This window comes from Chenopodium quinoa, unplaced genomic scaffold (assembly GCF_001683475.1).
Source record: "Chenopodium quinoa cultivar QQ74 unplaced genomic scaffold, ASM168347v1, whole genome shotgun sequence".
In the NCBI taxonomy this organism is placed as follows: Eukaryota; Viridiplantae; Streptophyta; class Magnoliopsida; order Caryophyllales; family Amaranthaceae; genus Chenopodium; species Chenopodium quinoa.
Genome location: NW_018744845.1, coordinates 123,043 through 148,147, shown reverse-complemented (window position 1 = coordinate 148,147; position 25,105 = coordinate 123,043). Strand labels below are relative to the sequence as shown.

At 38.3% G+C, this 25,105-nt stretch overlaps 2 protein-coding genes across 3 annotated transcripts; one reads left to right on the top strand and one right to left on the bottom strand.

Annotated features, from left to right (window-relative positions):
- Nucleotides 1-14,411: 14,411 nt before the first annotated feature.
- Nucleotides 14,412-16,568, top strand: LOC110704550 (DNA polymerase alpha catalytic subunit-like). Its single transcript, XM_021882350.1, has 4 exons — nucleotides 14,412-14,825; nucleotides 14,935-15,041; nucleotides 15,130-16,159; nucleotides 16,285-16,568. Exons 1-4 carry the CDS (start codon nucleotides 14,730-14,732, stop codon nucleotides 16,375-16,377), a joined length of 1,326 nt encoding a protein of 441 aa, XP_021738042.1. The 5' UTR covers nucleotides 14,412-14,729; the 3' UTR covers nucleotides 16,378-16,568.
- Nucleotides 16,569-17,248: 680 nt separating this feature from the next.
- Nucleotides 17,249-24,880, bottom strand: LOC110704549 (peroxisome biogenesis protein 12). 2 transcript variants are annotated; one of them, XM_021882349.1, is made up of 10 exons: nucleotides 24,652-24,880; nucleotides 23,112-23,217; nucleotides 22,361-22,509; nucleotides 21,674-21,923; nucleotides 19,696-19,730; nucleotides 19,531-19,605; nucleotides 18,378-18,464; nucleotides 18,163-18,249; nucleotides 17,825-17,962; nucleotides 17,249-17,592 (listed from the first exon to the last, which is right to left on the bottom strand). In XM_021882349.1, the coding sequence occupies exons 1-10, from the start codon at nucleotides 24,757-24,759 to the stop codon at nucleotides 17,521-17,523; spliced, it is 1,107 nt and encodes a 368-aa protein (XP_021738041.1). In that variant the 5' UTR covers nucleotides 24,760-24,880; the 3' UTR covers nucleotides 17,249-17,520. The 2 variants fall into 2 exon arrangements, with proteins under 2 accessions (XP_021738041.1, XP_021738040.1); XM_021882348.1 differs by having other exon boundaries at nucleotides 19,696-19,805; nucleotides 24,652-24,879.
- Nucleotides 24,881-25,105: the final 225 nt, after the last annotated feature.

Here is a 25,105-nt window from a genome sequence, read left to right as displayed (position 1 = left end):
AGCATGAAAATATCTTATTTAACTTGCTTGCTATTAAGCATTTTTTTTGGGTTAGCAAACACTTTTATCCGCTGCAAGGATGAATTACGTTGGTCCTCGATCAGAGATAGACCTAGATTTTCTTCCCAAATAATATAAAAATAAAAAAGGCACTTCGTTTTGTAGATGGAGGTGTCGATTTGGGTATTAGTGTCGGGTTTGGTGAGGTGAAAATCATGTCGATTTTATTTCAAAATTGAATCATGCTAAATTATTGTGTCAATACGAGTCGAAATATCTGAATTGGGTTTTTTTGAATTAGGTCTGATCGGGTAAGTTTTTGACACCTCTTGTGTATTTGTATCCACTCCAATCGAGAATATATTCTTGTGATGGAGGGGAGGGAGGGGACCCCGTTGAATAGTTCTTTACCAAAAACTTGTGTTGATCAGCAGGCAGTTTATTCATTGTTCAGCTAAAAGTTTAGATGGTGCCATTCTAAAATGTCAATTTTCTTTTATATCATTAATAATCCATGTTATCAAATTAATGAACAGATAAGATTGGATGATGATAGTCTACAGCTTGCTTTTAGTTGATAGTTTTGTGTCTTGTTGAACTTGAACTCACACATACAATCTTGCTTTGAAATAATAGAGCATATGTCCGACTGTCATGGTCCGATGAGATCGTGCAACACGCTCTTGTCTTTTGACAACAAGAGTGCAAGCCTTGTGTAGAAACGGGGCTTGTGAGCACTACATACACAATACAAGCGAGCGTAAGGGTCTCGAGGGACGTTCCTATCTTTTGGTGGTAGAGTGTAGGTGATCAAGGTTTGTAATCGACGGTTGAGCTAGTCGAGAAGAGCACAATCAGGATCAAATCATGGGTTTCTTGTAGCATCTAGTGAGTGGGGGTGCCAATATGCATGCCACAACACAATATCCACTACTTTCTTTCTCTCACATCCTAACTCCATCTTATTAAATTCTCTAATCTGCATTTCCAAACTTAATTGAAAGCTTATTTGTGGGCTGTGTGAGTATGCATTTCCTAGATGTATCATAATTAGGCTTAAGTAATGCAATTTATCTCAATAAGTATTTTCAAACTATTGACTATTGTAATTTGAGATATTAAAGTTCATATACATTGAAAAGTACTCCATGTAAAAGGATAAAGTTCAGATATCATTGTGAATTAAATGAAGTAATATCAATATTTTATAAAAGAAAAATTGCACGCTACTTATCATCCCCTTAAAACCCTTTTTAATTTTCTATAGAACATAAAAATCTTGTCCGACCATTCATTCGGTTAAATTAATTACTTTCCTCTTATTTTATTTTTTTTCTTTTACTTACTATACATATACTCCCTCTGTGTTTAATAAGTGTTATACTTATCAAATCTGGTTGTGTTTAATTAAGTGTTACACTTCCTATTTTGACAAAAAACTACATTTAAATATTACTAGTTTTGTGTCTCGGGCGATGCCCAGGTTGTTTATTGAATTTTAAGATAAACCTTTTGGCTTGAATGTTAAATACGGTTATATAATCACTTTTGATGATGTAGGATATTTAGACATGCGATATCATACTTAAATTATTTTTATTAAACTGAAAGTATTTTTACCGGTTAAAACTTAATTTTACTAATTCTCTATTATCTAAAATATATTATAAATGGATCTTATTTTAAATAACTTTTTAAAATAAATTTTATGCTGGAAATAGAACCGAATTATTAGATTTTTATTAAAATTTATGATTAATTTTGTATATATGAAATATTAGAAGTATATCGACAATAAAACTCTATACAACAATTTTATCTTAAAAAATCTATCCAAAATTCGCTTACTTAGCATCATACGTGTCACAATAATACTTAGTTTTCGCCTACGTGGTTCGACACTTGGCAAAAAATTGTAATGTCAAACGTCGATGTCTCGTGGCCTAGCTGTGAGACCGTTGTTTATTAGTGATATGATATCTCTCTCCTCTCATGGTCCCCACCTAAATCTACTACAACTTTTTTTTAATTATATCTTTACTCTCACATTTATTATTTTTTAATAAACTATTAACCCTCATTTTTTATAATTTTTTAATACTCCAACTACCCTACCACTTTACCTCTTATTTTAATTAAGTTAATTAAATTGCCTAAAATTATGTGTCACTCAAACTGTAACACTTATTAAAACACGGAGAAAGTACTAAAATCGAATTACATCAAAGCACTTGATTATCCATACATACACTTTTTGTTGTTATATATAATTTGAAATAAATTACTTGAGCAAGAAAAAAAGGGCACTTTAATTGGCAAAGACGCAAAGTAGGAAGATTGAACTAGAAGAACTAAAGAAAGAAAAAAAAGAAGAGGTAGAGTAACAAAATTAAAAAGCTAATTAACATGATTAATGATAATTAGGTGGTTTTTCAACAATCGAGAAGGAATGTCTACAAGAATAAATCACAGCCGTCAAATTGGATGAAAAACAATTGAGATCACGTGATTTATACGCGACAAATTAGGGGACCATTGACGACGGTCCACACACCATTTAGCCAAGTCCAAATTTTGGATTTATTTTAATTTAATTTATTTATGGGTTTGGGGTTTTCCAGTCATGTAAAAAGAATTGCAGGGTCAAGTACTTGTCTAATACTTGTTTTCCTCCTTAGTCCTTATCTTATCACACACCTTTATTTCATTCAACATAAATAAATAAATGCATAAAAATGAAGAAAAATTGACAGGAATATTATGACTTTTGACCGATCTGTCATAAATAAAACCACATTTTGATAATCCCCTAATAAAACAACCTTTGCATATGATCTTCCAAATATAGAATAAAAAACCGGTAATCTGTTTCAAAGGTTAAGGTTGGACACGTGTCACGTTGTGGTTGATTAAGATTTTTTATTTTAATTTTAAATATATCCTTTTAAAAATTAACATGAAATTTTAAAAAACTTAATTAAAAAAAAGAAAAAAAAAAATCCTCCCTCCCTCCCTCCCCTTCTCTGATCTAAGCCTGTTCAACACCCCTCCTTCCCCTGTGTTAGGATCCAACCTCTTCCATCATGTATTTTCCTTTCTTTTGCCCTTATTTTGCTTTCTTATGTCTTTACTTAGTTTATGTTAGACTTTCAATGTATTCTTATAAGTAGTTTAGACGCTAGAGGAGATTATTGTGTTACTGTAATTTCAGTGTTCACTAGTATTTCTCCATGTAATCAAAATAAAGCTCTATATGGAGCGAGTGGTTGAATGAATGAAAGCTCCTATTCGTTTTGCCTTTGCTTTAAGACTTGTGTGTTGATTTAAGCCTTTATAGATATTGTGCTTGCCTTGTTTTAAAGCTCCCCACCAAACCAAGAGACCCTCAAAGACGTCTACATCCTTGTCAGTTCCGCTTGTGCCCGCTTCGAAGTATCGGCCGTCACAAGCCCCGACCCCGCACTCGTTGCTAACGAGTGCCTCATTGAGATACCCTTGGTCCGTGTTGCTGTGTGCCCACGAACCTCTCTCACTCTAGGCTTGCGTTCTTGCTTCCAAAAGATAAGAGCGCGCCGCACGATCCGGTGTCAAACCTTTCGGACCGTGACAGTTGGTATCAGAGCCAACGCTGCATCGTTGCCTAGACTCGTGTTCAAGTAGCACACGAGTGATGGGAGATAATCTCGAATACACCATCGAACAACGGCTGGCCTGACTTGAGGGCAAGTCCGAACAATGGGCCTTCCTAGAGGAAAGGATGCCCAAGCTCGAAGATATTGTGATCAAGCAGGATAATGAAATCAGCAATCTACGTTCCATAGTAGATGGACTGTTGGAGCAACTAAATTGTGTCCAGGGACTAGCTGATGAGGCACTCGACAAGTGTGCCACTATGCATGCTCAACAAGGCTTTGGGGGTAGTGGGGGTGCAAAGATAAAGCCGCCCAAGCCCCAACCCTTCGATGGGGCAAGAGATTCGAAGCAAGTCGACAACTTCATCTTTGACATGGAACAATACTTCCGGATTTGTCAAATAGAGGATCCCTTCAAGGTGGATACTGCCACCATGTATCTAGCAGAGGACGCGAAGTTATGGTGGCGCACCAAATATGCCAACATTCAAGCAAAACGAGTCACGCTTGATGGTTGGGAGGATCTTAAGAAGGAGATCAAGAACCAGTTCTGCCCGGACAACACCGAGTTTGTGGCTCGCACGAAGTTAACCACCCTACACCACAAGAATTCCATTCGAGAATATGTGAAGGAATATTGTGCGTGCATGTTAGAGATCCAAGATATGTCAGAGAAGGATCGGTTGTTCAACTTTGTGCGAGGCTTGAAGGATTGGGCGCAACGAGAGATTTGGCGCCAAAAGATAGACATTCTAGCTGGTGCTATAGCAGCAGTTGAGAAGTTAATGGATTACTCACCCGATAAGGGCCCTAATCAGAAGAAGGGAACAATGGACAAGCAACAAGCGCTCCTAGAAGCTAACACCCCGTCTCCCAAGTTAGCTCAAACAATGTTGGGAGTACGTACAACAAGACTGTGGGGGACGACTCTAGAAGGAGTGGAGCCTCCTCTTCATCAAGTAAAGTAAGCACATCAACCTTCTCAATGGGGAATAGACCCCTAACATGCATCCTCTGTCGGGGCCCTCACAAGTGGTTCGAATGCCGTCATAAGGGAGAAATCGATAATCTCCAAAAGAAGTTATCTACAATGACGGTGGAGTCAAAACAGACCGAAGAAGCATGCGAGGTAGAGCCCGATGAGGAAGAGCCATCAAGGTTGGGCGCGGTGCACATGTTGTACGCCATGGGAAAGGAAGAGCCCGAGGGGAGGTCCAAAAACACTGAGTTGATGTACGTAGAAGCGTTGGTGAATGGGAGGAGGGGCAATGCGATGATTGACACCGGGGCCACCCATAACTTCATATCCTAAGGAGAAGCTCGAAGATTGGGGCTGAAGCCGATTCAAGAAGGGGGTAGTATGAAAGCTGTGAATTCAGTCGCCAAGCCAATTCATGGGGTTGCAAGGAACATTCCAACAAAGCTAGGGGACTGGAGCGGAAACCTGGATTTCAATGTAGCCACCATGGATGACTTTAACCTTGTACTCAGTATGGACTTCCTACGTGCAAGTAAAGATGTCTCGATGCCCCACCTGGGGTCAATATTAGTAGCTGGACAACAACCTTGCCTCCTCAAGACTTGCAAGATGAGAAAAGGGTCTAAAGGCCCCCTCCTTTCGGCAATGCAACTAAAAAAAGGGTTGAAAAGGAACGAACCCACATTCCTTGCTACCATATTAGTGAAATAAGATGAAGCACCTCATGAAATTCCCGCAACCTTAGATGAGCTTCTCACAGAATTTGAGGATCTTCTCCCCAAGGAGCTCCCAAAGGTGCTTCCTCCTAGGAGGGTTGTGGATCACGAGATTGAACTTATTCCTGGTTCGAGGCCCCCTGCTCGAAGCCCTTACCGCATGACCACCCCCCCCCCCCCCCCGAGCTAGCGGAACTTAGAAAGCAACTGGAAGACTTACTAGAGTCAGGTTTCATCCGCCCCTCGAAAGCTCCTTACGGAGCTCCAGTGCTCTTTCAGAAGAAACAAGATGGGAGCCTCCAATTGTGCATATCAACAAGATCACAGTGCGGAATCATTACCCCATTCCGTTGTTGGCGGACTTGTTCGATCAACTAGGGGATGCAGTGTTCTTCACGAAGTTGGATTTGAAATCTGGCTACCACCAGGTTCGCATTGCTCAAGGAGATGAACCGAAGACCGCATGTGTGATGAGATATGGAGCATTTGAGTGGCTAGTTATGCCGTTTGGGTTGACCAATGCCCCCGCAACCTTCTGCACCTTGATGAATCAAGTGTTCCATGAATTTCTCGACAAATTTGTAGTGGTGTACTTGGATGACATTGTAATCTATAGCAAGACCTTCAAAGAACACCTCGACCACTTGAGGAAGGTGTTTGAGAAGCTGCGAAAACATCATTTGTTCGTCAAGCGAGAAAAATGTGCCTTTGCCCAAGAAGAAGTTGGGTTCTTGGGACACTTTGTAGGTAAAGGCCGCTTAAGGATGGATCCAAAGAAGATACAAGCAATTCAGGATTGGAAAGATCCAAGGAACACTTCCGAGCTTCGGTCCTTTCTAGGCTTGGCAAATAATTACCGCAGATTTATCAAGGGATACTCAGAGTTAGCCAGTCCCCTCACTGACCTTTTGCAGAAGGATCGTCGTTGGGAATGGTCAGAGAAACAGCAAAAAGCTTTTCAGAAATTGAAAGATTCAGTAGTGAGAGAGCCAGTCCTCGCTCTCCCTAACCCTAACAAACCCTTTGAAGTAGAGACGGACGCATCCGATTTTGCCTTAGGAGGAGTACTACTCCAAGATGGCCATCCCATTGCATTCGAGAGTCGAAAGTTGAACAGTGCTGAAAGGAAGTACGCAGCACAAGAGAAGGAACTCCTAGCTATTGTGCACTGCCTTAGGGGCTGGAGACATTACTTGTTGGGCTGGAAGTTCACCGTCCGCAACGACAACACTGCTGCAACCCACTTTCTCTCTCAGCCTAAGTTGACGGGAAGACAGGCTCGATGGCAAGAATCCTTAGCTGAGTTCGACGTAGAGTTTGCATACAGAACAGGGGCTAGCAACAGGGTAGCGGATGCGCTGAGCAGGCGAGCAGACCTGGCACCCCTACAAAGATTAGCTCCTTTAACTTCAAGCAACGTCGCTACCTTTGTGCGTGATTAAGTCAAAGCTTACCTAGGAGATGATCCGATGACAGGAACCATCAAGAAACTGATTGAAGAAGGGAAAACTAGACGTTTCTGGATGGAAGATGGGCTCGTCTACACAAAAGGAAATAAACTCTTCATCCCGAGAGCAGGTGGTTTGAGAAAAATGCTCTTAAGGGAATGCCACGACACGCTATGGGCAGGTCATCCTGGTTGGCAAAGGACACTCAGCTTACTGGGCACAGGATACTATTGGCCGGGAATGAAAGAGGACGTGATGAACTACACAAGAACTTGTCTGGTTTGTCAACAAGACAAGGTCGACCGACAGAAGTCCGGTGGGCTCCTAGAACCGTTACCAATCCCTACTCGCCCTTGGGAGAGTGTATCCATGGACTTCATCAGTGGCCTCCCAAAGGTGGACCAGCTCTCCGCAAGAATGGTGGTTGTAGATAGATTCTCAAAATATGCTACCATTGTTCCAATGCAAAAGGCCTGTGGCACCGAAGAAACTGCCTCATTATTTTTCAAGCACGTTGTGAAGTATTGGGGACTCCCTAAGAGTATAGTGAGTGACAGAGACACGAGATTCACAAGCATCTTCTGGTCAGAGTTGTTTCGGATGATGGGGTCAGAACTCAATATGTCATCAAGTCATCATCCACAATCAGATGGGCAGACAGAAAGATTCAATGGGTTACTTGAAGAATATTTGCGCCACTTCGTCAGTGCCAATCAGAAGGATTGGGTGAGACTCCTCGACGTAGCTCAACTTTGTTTCAACGCCCAAAAGAGCTCCTCGTTAAACAAGAGCCCTTTCGAGCTGATCATGGGCCAACAACCTCTCTTGCCTCACACAGTAGCAGACACCGAAGCCGGACGAAGTGCTCAAGCTCGAGAATTCACAAGGGAGTGGGAGCAAAACACAGAGATTGCTCGGGCCTACTTAGAGCGAGCAGCTAGGAGAATGAAGAAGTGGGATGATCAAAATAGAAGACCGTTGGAGTTTGATGTTGGGGATATGGTGATGGTGAAAGTGTTACCCGAACAACTGAAGTTCTTGAGAGGAAGAGATCGAAGGTTGATCAGAAAATACGAAGGCCCCATCCGCATCATAAAACGGATAGGGAAGAATGCGTACAAGGTCGAACCTCCAGCATGGATGGAGATACACCCAGTCTTTCACGCCAGCCGCCTCAAGCCCTACCACCCAGATCAAGAAGACTCAAGCCGCAACATCAGCACCCGAGCCAACATCAGGAGCAGACAGCGCAACACATCTTCAGCAGAGACCTAAGGATCAAGAACCTCTTTACTCTCCTTAGTCCTATTTTGTAAGTCGACAAGGACGTCGACAACTTATGTGGGGGAGGATGTTAGGATCCAACCTCTTCCATCATGTATTTTCCTTTCATTTGCCCTTATTTTGCTTTCTTATGTCTCTACTTAGTTTATGTTAGACTTTCAATGTATTCTTATAAGTAGTTTAGACGCTAGAGGAGATTATTGTGTTACTGTAATTTCAGTGTTCACTAGTATTTCTCCATGTAATCAAAATAAAGCTCTATATGGAGCGAGTGGTTGAATGAATGAAAGCTCCTATTCGTGTTGCCTTTACTTTAAGACTTGTGTGTTGATTTAAGCCTTTATAGATATTGTGCTTGCCTTGTTTTAAAGCTCCCCACCAAACCAAGAGACCCTCAAAGACGTCTACATCCTTGTCGGTTCCGCTTGTGCCCGCTTCGAAGTATCGGCCGTCACAAGCCCCGACCCCGCACTCGTTGCTAACGAGTGCCTCATTGAGATACCCTTGGTTCGTGTTGCTGTGTGCCCACGAACCTCTCTCACTCTAGGCTTGTGTTCTTGCTTCCAAAAGATAACAGCGCGCCGCACGATCCGATGTCAAACCTTTCGGACCGTGACACCCTGCCACGGTGCAACCTGGTCAGCTGCCTCCTTCCCCTCACAACACCGCCGCGCAACCCAGCCCCCTCCCCTTCATTCCCGCAACGCAACAACCCAGCCCCTCCCTTCATTCCCGCAGTGCAACCGCGCAACCAATAAACCCCAATCCTGAGGTACCCAACCCTTGCTAGACCGCTAGACATCCTCGCCCAACGTACGCCTACGCTAAATCGAGGGGTTTTGAGCTGCGAGAATCGTGAAGTAGTTGGAGTTTCACCGCCTTCCCCTCCCAAATCTAACAACCCCACATTCCCCTCCAAAAGCCAAAGGTGGTGGTGGTGAGAAGAGAGAAAGTGAGTTGCGCGGAATGTGGTGGGGGTGAGTGGAGAGTGTGGCAGAGGAAGGAGAGAGAATGTGCCAGCGACGATGGCTAACGGCGTGGAGGATTTCGTCTGATTTCCCATCGGCGGTGGTTGGCGTCGGTGAGTCGTGGGGATAAGGTGGGGAGTTTCACGGGGTAGGGGCTGTGGGGGTGATTTAAAAAAAACAAATTAAAAATAATTTTTTTTTATTATTATTTTTAAAATAAGAAAATTGTTTTAAAAAAATAAAAATAAAAAAAGGCAATTAACCAATTACGAAGGGACACGTATCATATTAACCCATTAAACAGGTTATCATCCGGTTTCGCCCCATTTTTAGAAGATCGTGTGCAAAGGTCGTTTTATTGGGGGATTATCAAAATGTGGTTTTATTTATGGCGGACCGGGCAAAGGCCATAATATTCATGTCAATTTTTCCTAAAATTGAAAAAAAAAGGTTTTTTTTTTTTTTGACTAAATATAATTTGTGTGTATATTTATATACCACTTGTTGGGAATTAATTAATACTCCCTCCGTCGCTTATCTTAATGCCTACTTTTCTTTTTGTGGGTTTCAAAACTACATGCCTATTTCTATTCAAACAATGTACTTTTTGACAATATTCCCTCTTTTTGATGAGTTGTCGTCAATTTTCTTTTTTATTTTTTTATTTTTATTTTTTTACTTTTGACATCATTTTCCAACACTTTATCTCTCTATCGCTTCAATAATTACCAACTACCTTTTATTTCTCTCTATCTCTCTCTAACCCCACATACACATTTGTACTTCCCAATCATGGTTTTAAGAAATCTTTAAGTTCCTTAATTTTCGTGAAAATTGGGAAATCGAATGTAAATAAGGGACGAAGGGAGTAGCTTTATAGAGGTATGTTAATGAGCCTACCTAATCCGTGAACTATTCGAGTTCAGGTTGAAACATTTGAGCTACATTGCGGTCGGGAATGGAGAGTAATGCCATCTTTGATTATGAAATGCTCATCAAATGTGTCATTCAATGCCATAGGGAGATACACTAGTAACTCTTACAAAAGGGTGTTCCTAACATTTTAAAAGTATTTTTTGTTGGATTTTTTTTTTACACAATAAGATACATGGGGTGTCACTCCACCTATGACCTATCACATGAGGGGTGGGGTGATGATCAAAACCCAAGTCACTTTTGGGGGAGATGGAGAATGATCCTCTACCTCTAGTATTTCTTGTTGGATGGGTGATTGATTGTCTTACCAAAAAATAAGGTTAAATTAAAGGAAAAATATACTTTAATAATCCTAATTATGGGCGATTTACTTTTAATAATCTCAACCATGGGGTCAGTTTGCCTCCAATGGTCCCAATGACGGTGACCTGCTAAAAGAGTTTTTTTTAATTTGTTTTAATCGCCACGTGTCAACACATGAATGGTCCAAAATTAAGAAAAAAAAACATAAAAAGAATAAAAATAAAAACCAAAGTTCCAGCCACCCTTTCCCCACCCCTAACCTCGGCGCAACCCTAACCCCGCCCCCTAACCTCGCCGGAAACCGGCCTGCCAATCCCAGAAAACCGACCAACCTTCACAACCGAAAACAGTCGGCCGGCCTCTACCATCCATTCCCGACCCTAGAAACCACCCACCCAGCCCTCCCCGACCAATGTTCCTCACTCACAATCCCAAACCTTAATTCAACTCTCTCAATTTCTCTCTCCTCATCAATAATGGCGACTACGAACATCAATCGGAGTTGCGGCTCCACAACAAGACAAGCTGGAGACTCTAATTCCAACTCCAAATCAAGCCGAAACTCCACAACATTGTCGTCTCACCACCGCCGGTCACAATTGGGGAAAGTTTCGGCTGCTCTGTTGTTGCTGGTGGCTGGAGTAGTGGCTGCCGCTGCTCTGTTGTTGCTGTGATGATGCGGTGGAGCTGATTGATAGCCTAGTTGCGCGAATTGGTGGTTAGAGGTGGAGATGGATAAAGTCGGGGTAGGTCAGATGTAATGGTAGTGGGTCGGCCGACCGGTTTCAGTGGTAGGGGTGATGACGATGTGATTGGAGGTGGTGGTGGTGGTGGTTTGATGTGTGTAGCGGCTGTTGTTGTGGGTGGTGATGGCTGCGAGTGAGGGAGTAGGGTTGTGCTCTGTTAGTGCAGCGTGATGGGCTGTTGCTTGGATTTGGTGGGAGCAAGGATGGTGATGTTGGTCAGTTGGTGCGGTTTAGGTTAGGAGTTAGAGTGGTGGAGGTTATGGCAGACAGCGGTCAGGGTTTTTTTTTAGTATTTTTTTTTTTTTTGGACCAATCACGTGTTAACACATGTCATGGTAACCTCTTATAACAGGTCGTTGACTTGGTGTTGACCGGTTAGGACTATTGGAGGCAAGCACATAGCATAGTTGGGATTATTAGATAATAAACTTTAGTTGAGATTTTTAAAAGTAAATCGCCTATAATTGAGATTATTAAAGTGTATTTTTCCTAAATTAAAAAGAAAAAGGAAATTACAGATAGAGGTATTAATTCCTTGGTATCAGAATAATTGCTACATTTTCATAATTTTATAGGTTTATATTAATTGCTAAATGTCTATTCTTAATACAGTTATTGATTAATACACCTAGATACACAATGCTCACTATGCACCTAATAAATATAAAACCTAATTATACTTGTATATTCTCTTCATATCTCTCCACATCAAATGCTCTATCTTTGTAGGTATCTCTTCAAATCTCCCTGCTATGTCATTATATATGACGCGTCAGGTATGTAACAATTTTTCAAAGAAGGATAAAGTAATAATAACACAAAGTATACTTATGTTGAGTACTTGACCCAAACAATTGGCTAAGGAGTACTTGATTACCCACAGAAAAGAAAAAAAAAAAAAGGGGGACTAATGTAGTAATGTTATAGTCCATCCTAGCAGTTAGCAAGCGTGGGGTGTTGGATGGTGGAAAATGTAGTACGTATAGAGATAGTAGTGTTAGTGCCGTCATGCTAGGATTCAATCATCAATGTGCTTTATCTACCTACCATGGACCATGAGAAATGACCAATGATACTTATAATTTTGGACTTGATTACATTAAATTTTACACTTTATTATAAAAAGAAGAAAAAATTATTTTGTTGATCAAGATATAGGTGTGCATCATACGATTGAAGAAAATTTTGTTGATTACAGAATAGATTGTCGTGTCCTTGTAAAATTGTAAGTAGAAAATGCGAATAATATATTTTAGATTAGGCTATCAAGTTTGTAAAATTTGAACTTTACACCTCTAAAATATCAAGTAAACCCGTTACCAAAATAATGGTATTTGGATATGGGGATCCCCTTGCCTTGCTCCTTACTTCAAAGTTTATGGTCTAAAAAAAAAATCATGAAAGATGATGAGGTCTAATCCATTCTTTTTCTTTACCTTTAAAGAAATCCAGATTAAGTTATGAAAATTTAAAGTATGAGTAGGTGATTTTTGCCCATATTTTATACAACTACCCTTTTTTTTAGTATCCTTAATAGATTAATTCATAAAATGTCATATAAGTGCATTTAATTTGTTTCATTTTGCTCTTAATTCAATCAAAATAAAAACAACAAATGCGACAAAATAAGACTACAAGTTATAATAAAAAAAGTTATTTTGTGAGTTTTGCTGCATGGGACGGATTTAAGCTATTAGAGGATATATATATATATATATATTGAAACATAGAGGATATATATATTGTACTTCATATAAATCGTATATAATTTTTGGATATTAAAAGGAATAAATTTTTTAACATTAATAATGTTTTTGGAAATTTTCTATATGATTTTAGACATATCAATTTTTGTAATTTAGAGACAAAGTATAAGTTTTCGGAAATTACATTACAAGTTCTAACTAAAACACAATCAATTTCTAGAATTTTGATGTAAGATATTGCAATATCTGGGTAGGATCTTATTGAATTCATTTTAATTTGTAGTTTCCAAAATCATAATTTTTATAATCTCTATTAATACAAACTTTCATATATTTAACAATAAACAAACACAAATTTTTATATTATTTATAATTAAAATAAACTTAGTAATAAGTTCTTGGAACAACATATCCTTAGGTTTAGTTATAAACTTATAACTTTTTTTTTTTTTGAAACAAATCAATTTATTAATCAAAAGCCATATGGCATCAATAAATGTAATCTAAATTAACAAATACATAAAATTGAATTAAATAAAGGTTTCTTTCATCAAAGCTACGATCATTGAATAGATCTTGCAATGTGATACATCTCTTCACACATCGTTGGAATATACAACCTTTTCGAAGAGACGGTCTAACGATTTGTTATAGCCGTAAGGATGATTTTCGTCTGATTCACTTGAACGCCTTTGAAAATTTAACAACCGTTGCGATCTCGGACAACTCTTTACCAACGAACTGATAATAGGGCAAAAGATGATTACCTTTTTAATAGACCCTGACACACAAACAAAAAAACCCTAAGCAAAAACAAAAACTAACAAAAATTAACGACTCCACCATAGGGAGACGGACAAATATCTACACTACTCGTGTAGATTTATTGAAAACTAAATTGCAAAACTAAAGAAAAATAAGGGAAAAGGGTCGAAAATAGTCTAATTTTCGAAGAAATTAGACTATTTTCGGCCTAAACGGCCAATAATTTGGAGAAACCCTAGAAGAGAGGAGGAGAGAAGAGGAGAGGCAGAAAGGTTTTAGTTATAAACTTATAACTAATGGCAATTATAATTTATAATTGGTTGTACCTTATCCTACTTGCAATATTGGATCTAAATCCGCAGAGCACTTGTGCAACCCAACACAAAGAATAGAAATAAAAACTTCAATATATACTCACTAAAACCTCTCATTCTCTCTTCAACAAATTTTCTTCTCCTCTAAAATGCCAACAACAATATTAAGCGATTCTCCAATCTTCCTTATTTAAGATTAATGCCCAAAATATGCCACAAAGAAATTGCAATTGCAATTTAATAGAGGGAACTGAGAGCACAGACATGGAATAGAAGCCAACTAGCTTAATTATTAAAATCTTAGGGGTGGTACACAATCAAATCTCATCGACATTATTATTGTCGTGATTCTCTCTACACCCAAAGAAACAAAATATTTATCACTTCTTGAATGCATTTATATTGGTTATCTAATTGTATACCGGCCAAAAATTCTAGCTCCGCCAATAATTATACATCATCCTATGTACTTATGAGTTATGATGGGCCTAGCTCGTTGTATGTCTACTATATCGATGAACATCCAAAAACAAAACCCAAAATTAATAGCCCAAAAAAATACAACACCCCACCAAAAAAAAAAGAAAAAAAAATTACGTGATACTTGTATAATCAGCCAGCAACGGCTCAATAGCTAGCCCCCTACACTTTTCCAACGGTCATATTTCTAAACTCAAGAAAAAGACAATTTAATCCTTCAAACTCACAATTCCGAAAACCTTCATCTCCTCCAAAACCCCAGACATTATTCATCTTCATTCACCTCAATTCCTCAATGAAAAACAATGTAATTCTTCTTCTTTCTTTCTCTGAATCTTAATGCAGATTAACCACTTTTCTGGGTCTTCACCATTTTACCCTTTTAAACACTGATCAAGTTGCAATTCACAAGTTCTCAACTTTATCAGTAGTATCAATCAATTCTGGATAAAATGGGTTGTTTTTCCACCTGCTTTGGCAATTGTAAGCGCTCTCGAAGACGTCGAAGACGAAACGGAAACACCAATCCATCTTCCCTTCTTCATCATGTATGTTCATTTTAAGGGGTTTTTTCATCTTGTATTTTTGATGATTTTGTTTTAGTTTTTTATTTATTTATTTTTTTAATGTATTGGTTCGATGTTTATATTTTATCAGCTGCAGACATATGAATCTGTTGAAGGTTTTCAAGTGCCCCATTTGATTAAAGAGCAAGAAGAAGAAGAAAAGGGTGAAAATCAAATTGAATTTACACCTGATTCAAAGTAAGTTTTTTCATATTTTTCTTGTAATTATTTGTTGGTTTTTAATACCCATAAAATCAAATCATTTATTGGTTGTTGTATTGTTTAGAGAAGAGAAAATCGAGAAGGCGAATTCGAGTGAGCGAAAGAAGGTTACATTTGATTTGAATGTGAAAATCTATGAAGATCTTCGTACAGAGGAAGAATTGGATGTCGGTTTCGAGGGAAACGAAGAGGAAGAGAAAGATGAGAGAGTAGAGATTAAAGAAGAGAAATCTGGTTTTCGTAGTCAATGTAGTTCAGATTCAAGCTCTTCGAGCTTATTTTCTTTTCCAACTGATCATCGGTATCGAAATTGTAGAGATAGTGATGATGAATTTGATGAATTATCATCTGATGAAAGTGAAATTGATGATGATTATACTGATGATGAAGAAGATGATGAAGTTGAGAGTGAAAATCAGTTGAAATGTCAAGAACAGTCATCAGAATCTCTGTTTTCTCTGTCTTTAGATTCCAGAAAACAGGGGTTTGAGTCAGAAACAGGGGATAAAGAAGTGAATAGCCCAATGCCAATCAAGAATTCATCTAATAAAGACTCGAATTCGAGTGAATTCGACGAAAATGCTCATAAATACGTCGATTCAGTATTGAACCCGGTTGAGAATCTCAGTCAGTGGAAGTTTATTAAGGCAAGATCAAAGCTTGCATCAAAGGATCAGTCTCAAGCAAAGGAGAATGTGATTTCATTGGGCCAAGATTTCAGCTTTCCTGTAAAAAAGGCGGTTGTTTCAGAACGAGAAATCGGAGTTGATACAAGCCTTTCTAGCTGGCTAATGTGTTCAGAAGGAACACCCAAGAATAACAGCAGAAGCAGCTCAGTTTCAGTGGGAAATTCACCATCTGGCAGAAAAACATGTTCTTGTTCACCCAATAAATTTGAGGATAGACCTATATTAGGAGTTTTAACTCTTGAGGAGTTAAGGCAGCATTCGGCTACTTCCTCGCCGAGGAAATCACCGAGCAAGAATCCTGATGATATCCCCATCATTGGAACTGTTGGAAGTTACTGGAGTCATACAGAACAGACAACTAATTCTGGGTCAAGCACAAAAAGTACCAAAAGCAGATTCAGAGAGGTTAGTCTGACAATATAACTGTCTTTGTTAAATTCTGTTACTTGTTACAATAATTAGTGGATTTTTTTTTTGTGCTTAATGTCTTTTGATTATGGTATTGCTGTGAATTGGTGATTTGATTGCAGAGCGCCGAAGTGATATGGGATGCAACACCGTTCGAAACGAGGTTGGAGAAAGCACTTGAAAAAGAAGGCAGTGAACAGATTGTAGCAATGTGATGGAAAGAAATGCTGTATAACAGAAAAGAAGAAAAGAAAAAAAATCTCCCCCATCCATCCCCAAATTCTTTATTTCTTTGCTCTATTAGTGTGGTCAATTGACTATATCTAATAGTGTGTGATCTATTGTAACTACTTAAATTTGGTTGTGTGAGTTGCAATAAAATGTGTGTTAATTTTTTTGAAGGTCCTATTATCCTTTCTTTTGATCAAACAGCTGAAACATGATTCTAATTAAACGTGAGAATACGTGCAATTTAGCTTACAAATATCCTATATCAGGGTTAATTTGAGGAATAAAAAGGCATTAAAATTTGAAGAACAATGTGTGACAGAGTGACAGTAAATCAAGATGTAAGACTTTAAGCATTTTGTTTGTGAAGTGTTAAAGGCTTAAGCTACAAAGTTATGAACTATCCAGAATTCTAAATTGTGAAGCATCTTTAGAAACCAACCTAATGAATGGTTCATTTTATGAATCATTATCTTATATATCCCAATAAACACCCTGTTGTGTGTACTCATCCCATTTCCTCTCCGAGTACAGAATTAGGCCGAGCTTGTTTCTTTGTAGTCTTGATTTTAAACCATCTAAATCGATGGCTCTTAGGAGTCGAAGGGGTTGCCTTGGTTATTCTCTTCATGCTAAAGTCCTTAACTGCTTTCATGCATCTGTCAGACAAATGTTGGTGATTGCAATGGTTCCTATTCTTTGATGAAACATTTGCATGGAGCCAGAGATCTCATTGTTGTGGGCATCATCTTCAAAGTGTCAATCATATATGCTCGTGAAGCTGAGCATAATGTTCATAATGTTGGCATTGCAAATTTCATAGAGGCTGTTATTATTGTTTTACGTAGGCTACAGATGTATCAACCCAGCAACAACCATTGCGGTGGTCTCTTTCATTTAAGGTTTAACTTATTAACGACACCATACTTTGCCTCAAACATAATCCAGGACTACAAATACAAAAGGAAAGAGATTTACACCAATCTATATCTTTAGAAAATGTAATATATCAGGACAAAACTATTTACAGCATACTTCTTAATGGACACTGAAACATCTTTCAGGTCAGAAAATAAAAGAAACACGGCCAAGAAAAAAGCACATTGGCATATTCCATGTTTTCACATAGTCTACATGTCATGGAAGAGCCGTCTAATGTCCTCGACTTCAGCAGGGATGAGTGTGACTGGGCACAGCTTATACTGCAAAAACATCAGCCAAAAGGTTAAGCATGGATTGCATAGTCATGATATACAAGTTATACAACAAAAAAAGAAAGCCTAAAAAATCAAGTTCAAATTTTTTTTTAAAAAAAAAAAAAAAACAGGAGCTCTATACTGGAAATTTATTTCAAAACAGCAGACAAAGCCACAAGTCACTGTGTTGAAATAGAATCCTGAAATCTGAGAAGCAATGCAAGGGTTCAAGCCTTACCTGAGAAACATACTTGAATATGCAACCATAACAGAAAACAAATCCTGATACCGTAACAACTGAAGGATTTGCACGTCTTTCCGAACACAAAGGACAAACTGTTCTGTCTGATGGCAGTGGAATACCCTCTTTAGCCGCCTGTATAGAGTAATAAGTAAGCTCCAATATTCAAAATAGAGGAAAAATAAGCAAGTAACTCTAAATTCGGGTAGACAAGCACACACTCTCCTTCCGTGATTTTTAAGGGAGAGGTAAGAGAGAGAGAGAGAGGGGGGAGGGGGGGGGGAGATGAGGAGGAGGGAGAGTGCTTAGGATGTAGGTACGAAGATACTGCTTACTTTTGGGGCTGGAGGTGGTGGTGGTGGGGGATAAATAGTCGGTGCAGACATCCTTTCCTCTGCTGACTGGTACCACCACTCCATCATCTACAATCATGATCATTAGGAATGAAGGACAATGATGATCAGTTATACTCAACAAGGCTAAGCTTCTCTGGAATAGAGCTTCAAAATTGTCAGACCTCAGTCATAACATTTTACAGGAATACATTTACCTTGAATACAAATACGGCAGCAATTAACCCTGTCTGTGAATAATCAAGTGCTGCATACATACAGCTGAGCAATGCTCCTTGCAATTTCTGAAATATCATGCATGCTAAATCATGATCACGTAGTCCGATATGATAAAAAAACTAACACAAAAACTTCACATAATTTTTCAATAGAGCAAAAAAAAATCGAAAACCCATAAGCAAATAACAATAGGTGCCATAAATTATGTTACTCGGACTCTTCATTTCACCTTAAGTACCTTTGTTAGATATGGGAACAAGTACTTGACACTATATTTTAGGATCAACCTTTTCATGAATGAGCGGAATGAGCCAAGTCCAACACTTGCACATGTAACCATATCCAACATAAGTATGAGAATATATTGAGCAACATAAGTGATGAAAAGCAACATAAGGAATATTGTTTTCTTTTCTTTTTATTGATTCAACTCAAATTGAAAAGAGACAGATACAATATGCCCTAGATTCTTGTTGTTTTGACGAAATGGATGGGGTACTTTGTTAGCTGTAGCATGTTGATTTCTCAAGCCTTATTTTGGAAAACATGCCCTCTGACTATTTAGACAATATTTTACAGGCTATATTCATTTTTGCAATAGCTCCAAAACACTTGAGTAAATGACCTGAACTTATATTAGAATTGGCTGTTTAGAATTACTGATTGACACGTGAAAACCAGAAAGTGAATGCTCCTGATGAATGCATAGCTCAAGTTTCTTTTGCTGCCTTTTCTGTAGCTGCTTAAGGAAAGCATAACAATGATTTCAAACAATATGAAATCTCGAGTGGACAGTCAATATAAGGAATTTGTTTGAAACAAATGGTATTCGTTTGCAAAGGGAGAAAGTTACAGAAAGTTGAGTTTTAAAGAGACTTTTTCCCCCTTTTGGGTGACTGGGATTAGCTTTCAGCTACTGTCTTCAATGACTTAAGGAGTTCTGGTAAGCCTTTCTGAAATTTAATAACATTAATACACCTCTCTAGCCATCCAATTCCACACGGACCACAGTCACCACACCCACTGCTCATAAAGTGATATAACAGATACAGAAGATACTTGTGTATGGGTAGCAGGAAATTGTGCTTTTCTCCTCATCTATAACTCTGTAAGTATTGGATAGAGCATTACCTTTAACCATGGAGGACCACGAAGTCTCTCACGTTCACGACTTCTCATCCTTGATATTCTCGAAGAAGCATCCATCTACCTTGACATGAAAAAGGTTAAGCTCAACATAAGAAAATACAGATAATCTGCTTCACTGATACAAAGACTCGTGAACAAAAGTAATACCAGTTCCTGTCCAGTAGCCCGACCGACTTGGATCCCTAAAGCATGCAGTCCAAGAGAATAAAATCCAGTAGCATCCAACAGATACAATGTTTGATAAGCAAATGTTAATCCTGGATGTTGAATATTATTCATTATAATGACTAACCAATCATTAAAGAGACCACAGTACAAAAAGTTCTTCAGAAGTCAAATCAACAGGAAGAATTTCATTGCTCAAACACAGAAACATTGTTACCATGACTATAATACTCACCGAGCAGCATTGCCACTATTATGTAGAAAAAAATTATACATATATATGAGCTTTGCTACTATGAATATAATGAAGAATAGCAGCACACAAATTCATGTGCGCGTGTGCGTGTGCGTGTGCGTGTGTGCGTGTGGGTGTGTATGCGTGTGTGTGTGCATGTGTGTGTGTGTGTGGGTGGGTATGCGTGTGTGTGTACGCGCGTGTGTCTCTGCGCGCGCGTGTGTAGGCTGTAATTTACATGTCTTCAAATTTCAACTGTTTATCAAGAAACAAACATGAAAATGATCAACTCCAACAATTATACACTAGAAAAAGGCATGCAAGTGCAACGAATGTCTTAGGCAGCAAGCACAGCAAGCAAAAGGCCTTGATCACATATACAAGAAGAGGGAAGAAAGGACAGAATGCTATGCAAGGGGAAGGAGAAGGGGAGCAGCAATGGGTAGTGTAGCAGCACACCATTCAGGAGCAGCCAAAGGACTGAATTGCAGAGCTGGCAGCATGTCATATTGTGACAGCTGTTGCCTTCCTAATTTTTGTCTTATTTCCTCTAGGACTGATGATGTACATATAAAAAGGGGAAGCAGGAACTTGCTTAGGTATCTTGAGTATTGTGGTGATTTAGATCTAGAGATTTGTGTCCTAAAGACACTAAGGAGAGTGGTGGCCTCAAGCCTCCTTGTAAGAAAGTTGCTCTTTTTAATGAATGAATAGCTGCCTGACTTTCCTCAATCTCTCTTTCAATCACTTTCCTGATTAGTTTAGCTCTTAAAATCATCTAGTTCGTTACAGCAAGTTGAGGCAACAACATTAATTCAGTATTGTTAAGTCAAGATAACTAAAGTAAGCAGTTAAAATAAAGGGGGTTGTGGAACCAGGAAAGTAAAAATCAAAGGGAATTATTTTCCTGGTTCAATTCGTATGTAGTATTGTGACTGTACTACCTTAGTTAGGTCAACTAAGTAAACCAAAGTAACAATAGGACTTCTAGTTCCCTTTCAAGGGGAATTAGATAAATACAAGCATGGTTATCCATCAAAAGCCACCAAATTTCATCTTCTCCTGCCTTCCCAGCCCCCTTTCCCAACTCACTATCCACCAAGCTCACAAAAACAGATATGTGCATGCACAGCGATAAAATACACTCCAACACAGACACACGCCATGCAGCAGTTCACATCATCATTGACAAGTCTCCCAACCAGTCTACTAGCAACCATGCCCGCAGAGAGAGAAAGAGAAATGGAATAATCGTCGTTCTAAGCTTAATAGCTAAATTCTCCATCATTACCCTCAAATAACAAATTTTACCTCATATTGCACTGATTCGATTCACGTCCTCCAGTAATTTGCTGATCTTCTTCAACTTGCAATCGATGATAAAGGATAAAAAGCAGGTAAAAAAGCCCGATTAGCAATGGCAATGGATGGCTATTGTGGACTCCATTGATGTTCAGGGAGAGAAAGGTGAAAGTAGTTTTTGATGGCTTTGAGGTGGCAAGAGGTGGTGTTCAACGGATACCTTTTCCTAATACAAATAAGCTAAAGGATTATGCATTTACCATAATATAGCAGGACAAACATAGGTGAGCCATAGTGCCACTCAGGCCAACAATAAATCAGATTGACTTTTGTCGGTTTATGATCACATCCTTATCAGAAAATTACAAAGCAAAATGCACCATCAAAAGTTAATAAGCAACTCAGCTCTTAGATATAGAGTACCTTCATGGCCAGTATGTATCCAGGGATAACAAGCAGCTATAATTTTCTTTGCTCCTTGCAAGATTCGTTCTCTTGATGAAAGATCTTGATCTGAAGTTCTAGTCTGGTCAACTGGACTCTCTGCCACATCTAGATAGTCAGCATCATCAAAACTTTCATCACCTGGTCCCCATAAGCTAGCACGCACTGCAGTTTCCCTTTCTCTGCTATATATTGAATGCAATTTTGACTTAAAATATGGTAACACAACCTACAAAGATTTTTAAAAAATGGAGAGAAACAATCACATTTTCAGAGGCAAAGAATGTTCAGTCCTTACAAAAATAAGTTTGTGAGGAACTAAAAAATTTCAAACTAGCTAAAGACCCTCTAAATGGATCAGCTCGTAAAGAATATCAAATTTCAAGGCCAAGTTTTTTCATCTCTTTTTATTTTGCATTTTTTCTTAAATAAGCTATAAGAAAAAAAAAATTATATTTAAATTTCCATATACAACTTAATGGTTACGCCCATTTAAAGTGTCGTGAGCTGTACATCTCAGCACAGAGATCAGAAATTCAAAGAGGATTGCAATATATGACAATTTAACTACTTGTTACAAAAATTAAAACCACTCAGTATTTACAGTCACAGTGATACAGATGATTTAATAAATATATATAAAAGTCAAACATACAGAAAGCATACCAGAAAGACAACAGAAAGGACTCTTTGGTGCTTTTCTATCCCAGAAAGCTGAATCCCATCTGTGGAACTGGAATGGAGAGCATCTTTTTTCAATTTCAATTTTACTGTTCTTCTTCGCAAGCCATATAACGACTCTGAGAAAGATGCATCTGAAAACATACCAAGCAAAAGAAAAACTTCAGGGGATCCTAAGAAAGCAATGAAAAGTATAATAAAAAATAAGACCACAACAGATACTTCATTATTAGGATGATTTTAAGAGGAATGAATGTCAACAAAAATCACTGGAGTAAATGGTTTAATCTTACTAGTTACTACCAATAACATTATGATCACTTTCCTAAGACTCCTAACACACTTTCCTTATCAATCCCCTTTTTAAAAGAACACAATCGCTTGAAATGGATCCGACATTAACATGGCCTGGATTATTCTGAAAGTCTGGAGAGGTCAAGAATTCAAAATGAAGGCAGCCTTGCCCCTAAGGATCTTAAAATTGTGACTCAGCCCTATACATTGGAAAAACAATTGCTAGATCAAGTAAATATTGAAAAACAATCTGACACCAGATCAATGGGTCACTTCAAGACGGGCTCTGCAAGCAATGTACTTCTGGGGATTGCCAGATCAAGTATAAGTTCACACATATTACAACACATTTAAGAGAGCTCCAATATCATTCTAAAATTCCTTTATCATGTGAAAGCACATTGAAAGCAAGGAGAATGCAAAAATGTTATATAAAGATCACCCGTAGTTCTCATGCTATGAGTCTCCAAAACTAGCATCAACAAGGCAAAGAACTCATTCTCATAGTCCAACACTTTATGTAAAATTGGCCTTCTTAGAGCCATTACCTGCAAGATCACATACAATCATACACTTATTCTCAAATAAACAAAGACAAGCAACACACCAACGAGTAACTGGTCATAAACACAGAAGCAACAACAGAACAGTTTCTTCATTAAATCATTATAGAAACACGTCTACAGGATAGAATTTACAGAAGGTGCCATATTACCATGTAAAAAAAATAGCTTGATCACGAATATATTGCAGGGACAAAAAAGAGCATATCATAATATCATGATTGACCCCATTCTTCAGAGCACTATTAATGATGTTAAAAACATTAAAGTAAACCAGAAGTAAGCAAATTTTACAATGATCTATAACATATTTTCAGTAAAGGACCAAATGGAAGAGCATGATTTCCACAAAAACCCATCAATCAAGAAATACATGTCATGGAAGGAATTGCATTTGTACTTCACCATCCTAATCTGACACATAGCACGACTAGCACCAGGTTGGACAGGATGTATCTAAGGAAGGAGGGAGAAGGATCAGTTTCCCATATTGATAGCCCAGAAGTAGAAACAAGGCGAAGGAGTCAAGTAGTCTAATATTATTTGTGCTTACCACTTCAGATTTCTCTGACATGTGTTCTCTAGTAATATTGGCAAACAAAAAGCACATTATTGTAATGATAAACCAACACTTAATCCTTTTTTTTTTTTTTTTTTTGGACGAAACCAACACTTAATCCTAGTGGTACCTCCATAGAAATAATCAAGACATATGAATGGTCTCACCCCCCCCCCCCCCTAAGTAAATCTTCTACTCAGGAGAAGTTAACGGAAAATGAAGTCCTTTAGTGCACCCTCTAGTACCCAATTCCTAAAAATAAGTGACAAAATACTTAAAAAAGCGACCTAACACCACCAGTAAATCATGTATCATAGTCGAAAACACCCCTTATCTTCCTTCTTCGAAATCCTCTAATAAATGCTCTTCCTTTAAGCAAACACCGTTTACGGAATTCTTTGATAGATAGCTACCACCTATCATAAACTCAAAATATCCCACAAAATCGACATTCTTTTGGCCTTAAATATCATATTCGCACATATATATCACAACTAATAAATTGGGTCAATATGTGAGGTTATAGTAAAAGAAGATAGGGTCAATTCACTCACCGAACCAACACAAACATGTTTCACTAATCAAAATTCCAATACAAACTACAAATCACAAGCGCAATCTGTTTCTTCGCCGCAATACTTAATCTGACCAAATCATTAGAAACTCAATCAACATCACTACATACCCAAAATCTAACACATTTGATTAAAACCCATCAAATTTTAAACCAATAGAACATCTCAAAACAACAAAGTCACCAATTTTAACCAAAAATCATCAATTCATAAACCCAGAAACGAGTAATTGAAGTAAACAACTAAGATTAGAGATTATTTAAGCAAGAAATGAAAGAAGCATACGCCAATAGAGTAAGTGAGGGCGGCGCGAAGACTGGAAGGAAGCTGCTGAGCAGCCGCCATCTCGAAGAATGTGGGGCGAGTGCCCTGCCCACCCACCTGAAACAACATCTTCAATCTCCGATGAGTTGGGGTTTCAGTTGCTGAACAAGTTATGGTTGGTTGGAGGAAATTGTAAAATTGGAAATTAAAGCTAAATATAAAAGGCAAAAAGCGATGAATGCCCGGAGGAATGGGATTATAAAGATAAGTAAAGATAGATATATTAAATTACGATAAATATTAATTACACCGATTAATACGTGATTTTGTCATGTATTTTCAAATTAATACCACGGCGTTTGGAATGTGGGAATGAGAGTTTGGGGATTAAAAGGTGGGAATGATAATGAGAATTAATTGTTGGGAATTCATGAAAATATGTCAATAGGGATAGTGGGTGAGAATATATAGGGAA

What these genes read in the sequence shown, in the direction of transcription:
- LOC110704550 (XM_021882350.1), top strand. Translation starts at nt 14,730, where the DNA reads ATGGGTTGTTTTTCCACCTGCTTTGGCAATTGTAAGCGCTCTCGAAGA. An exon ending in GAATTTACACCTGATTCAAA is followed by an intron (nt 15,042 to 15,129) that starts GTAAGTTTTTTC and finishes TGTATTGTTTAG; the next exon opens with AGAAGAGAAAATCGAGAAGG. An exon ending in CCAAAAGCAGATTCAGAGAG is followed by an intron (nt 16,160 to 16,284) that starts GTTAGTCTGACA and finishes ATTTGATTGCAG; the next exon opens with AGCGCCGAAGTGATATGGGA.
- LOC110704549 (XM_021882348.1), bottom strand. Translation starts at nt 24,759, where the DNA reads ATGTTGTTTCAGGTGGGTGGGCAGGGCACTCGCCCCACATTCTTCGAG. An exon ending in TCATAGCATGAGAACTACGG is followed by an intron (nt 22,510 to 23,111) that starts GTGATCTTTATA and finishes GTATGTTTTCAG; the next exon opens with ATGCATCTTTCTCAGAGTCG. An exon ending in TATTCAAGTATGTTTCTCAG is followed by an intron (nt 17,593 to 17,824) that starts GTAAGGCTTGAA and finishes ATGTTTTTGCAG; the next exon opens with TATAAGCTGTGCCCAGTCAC.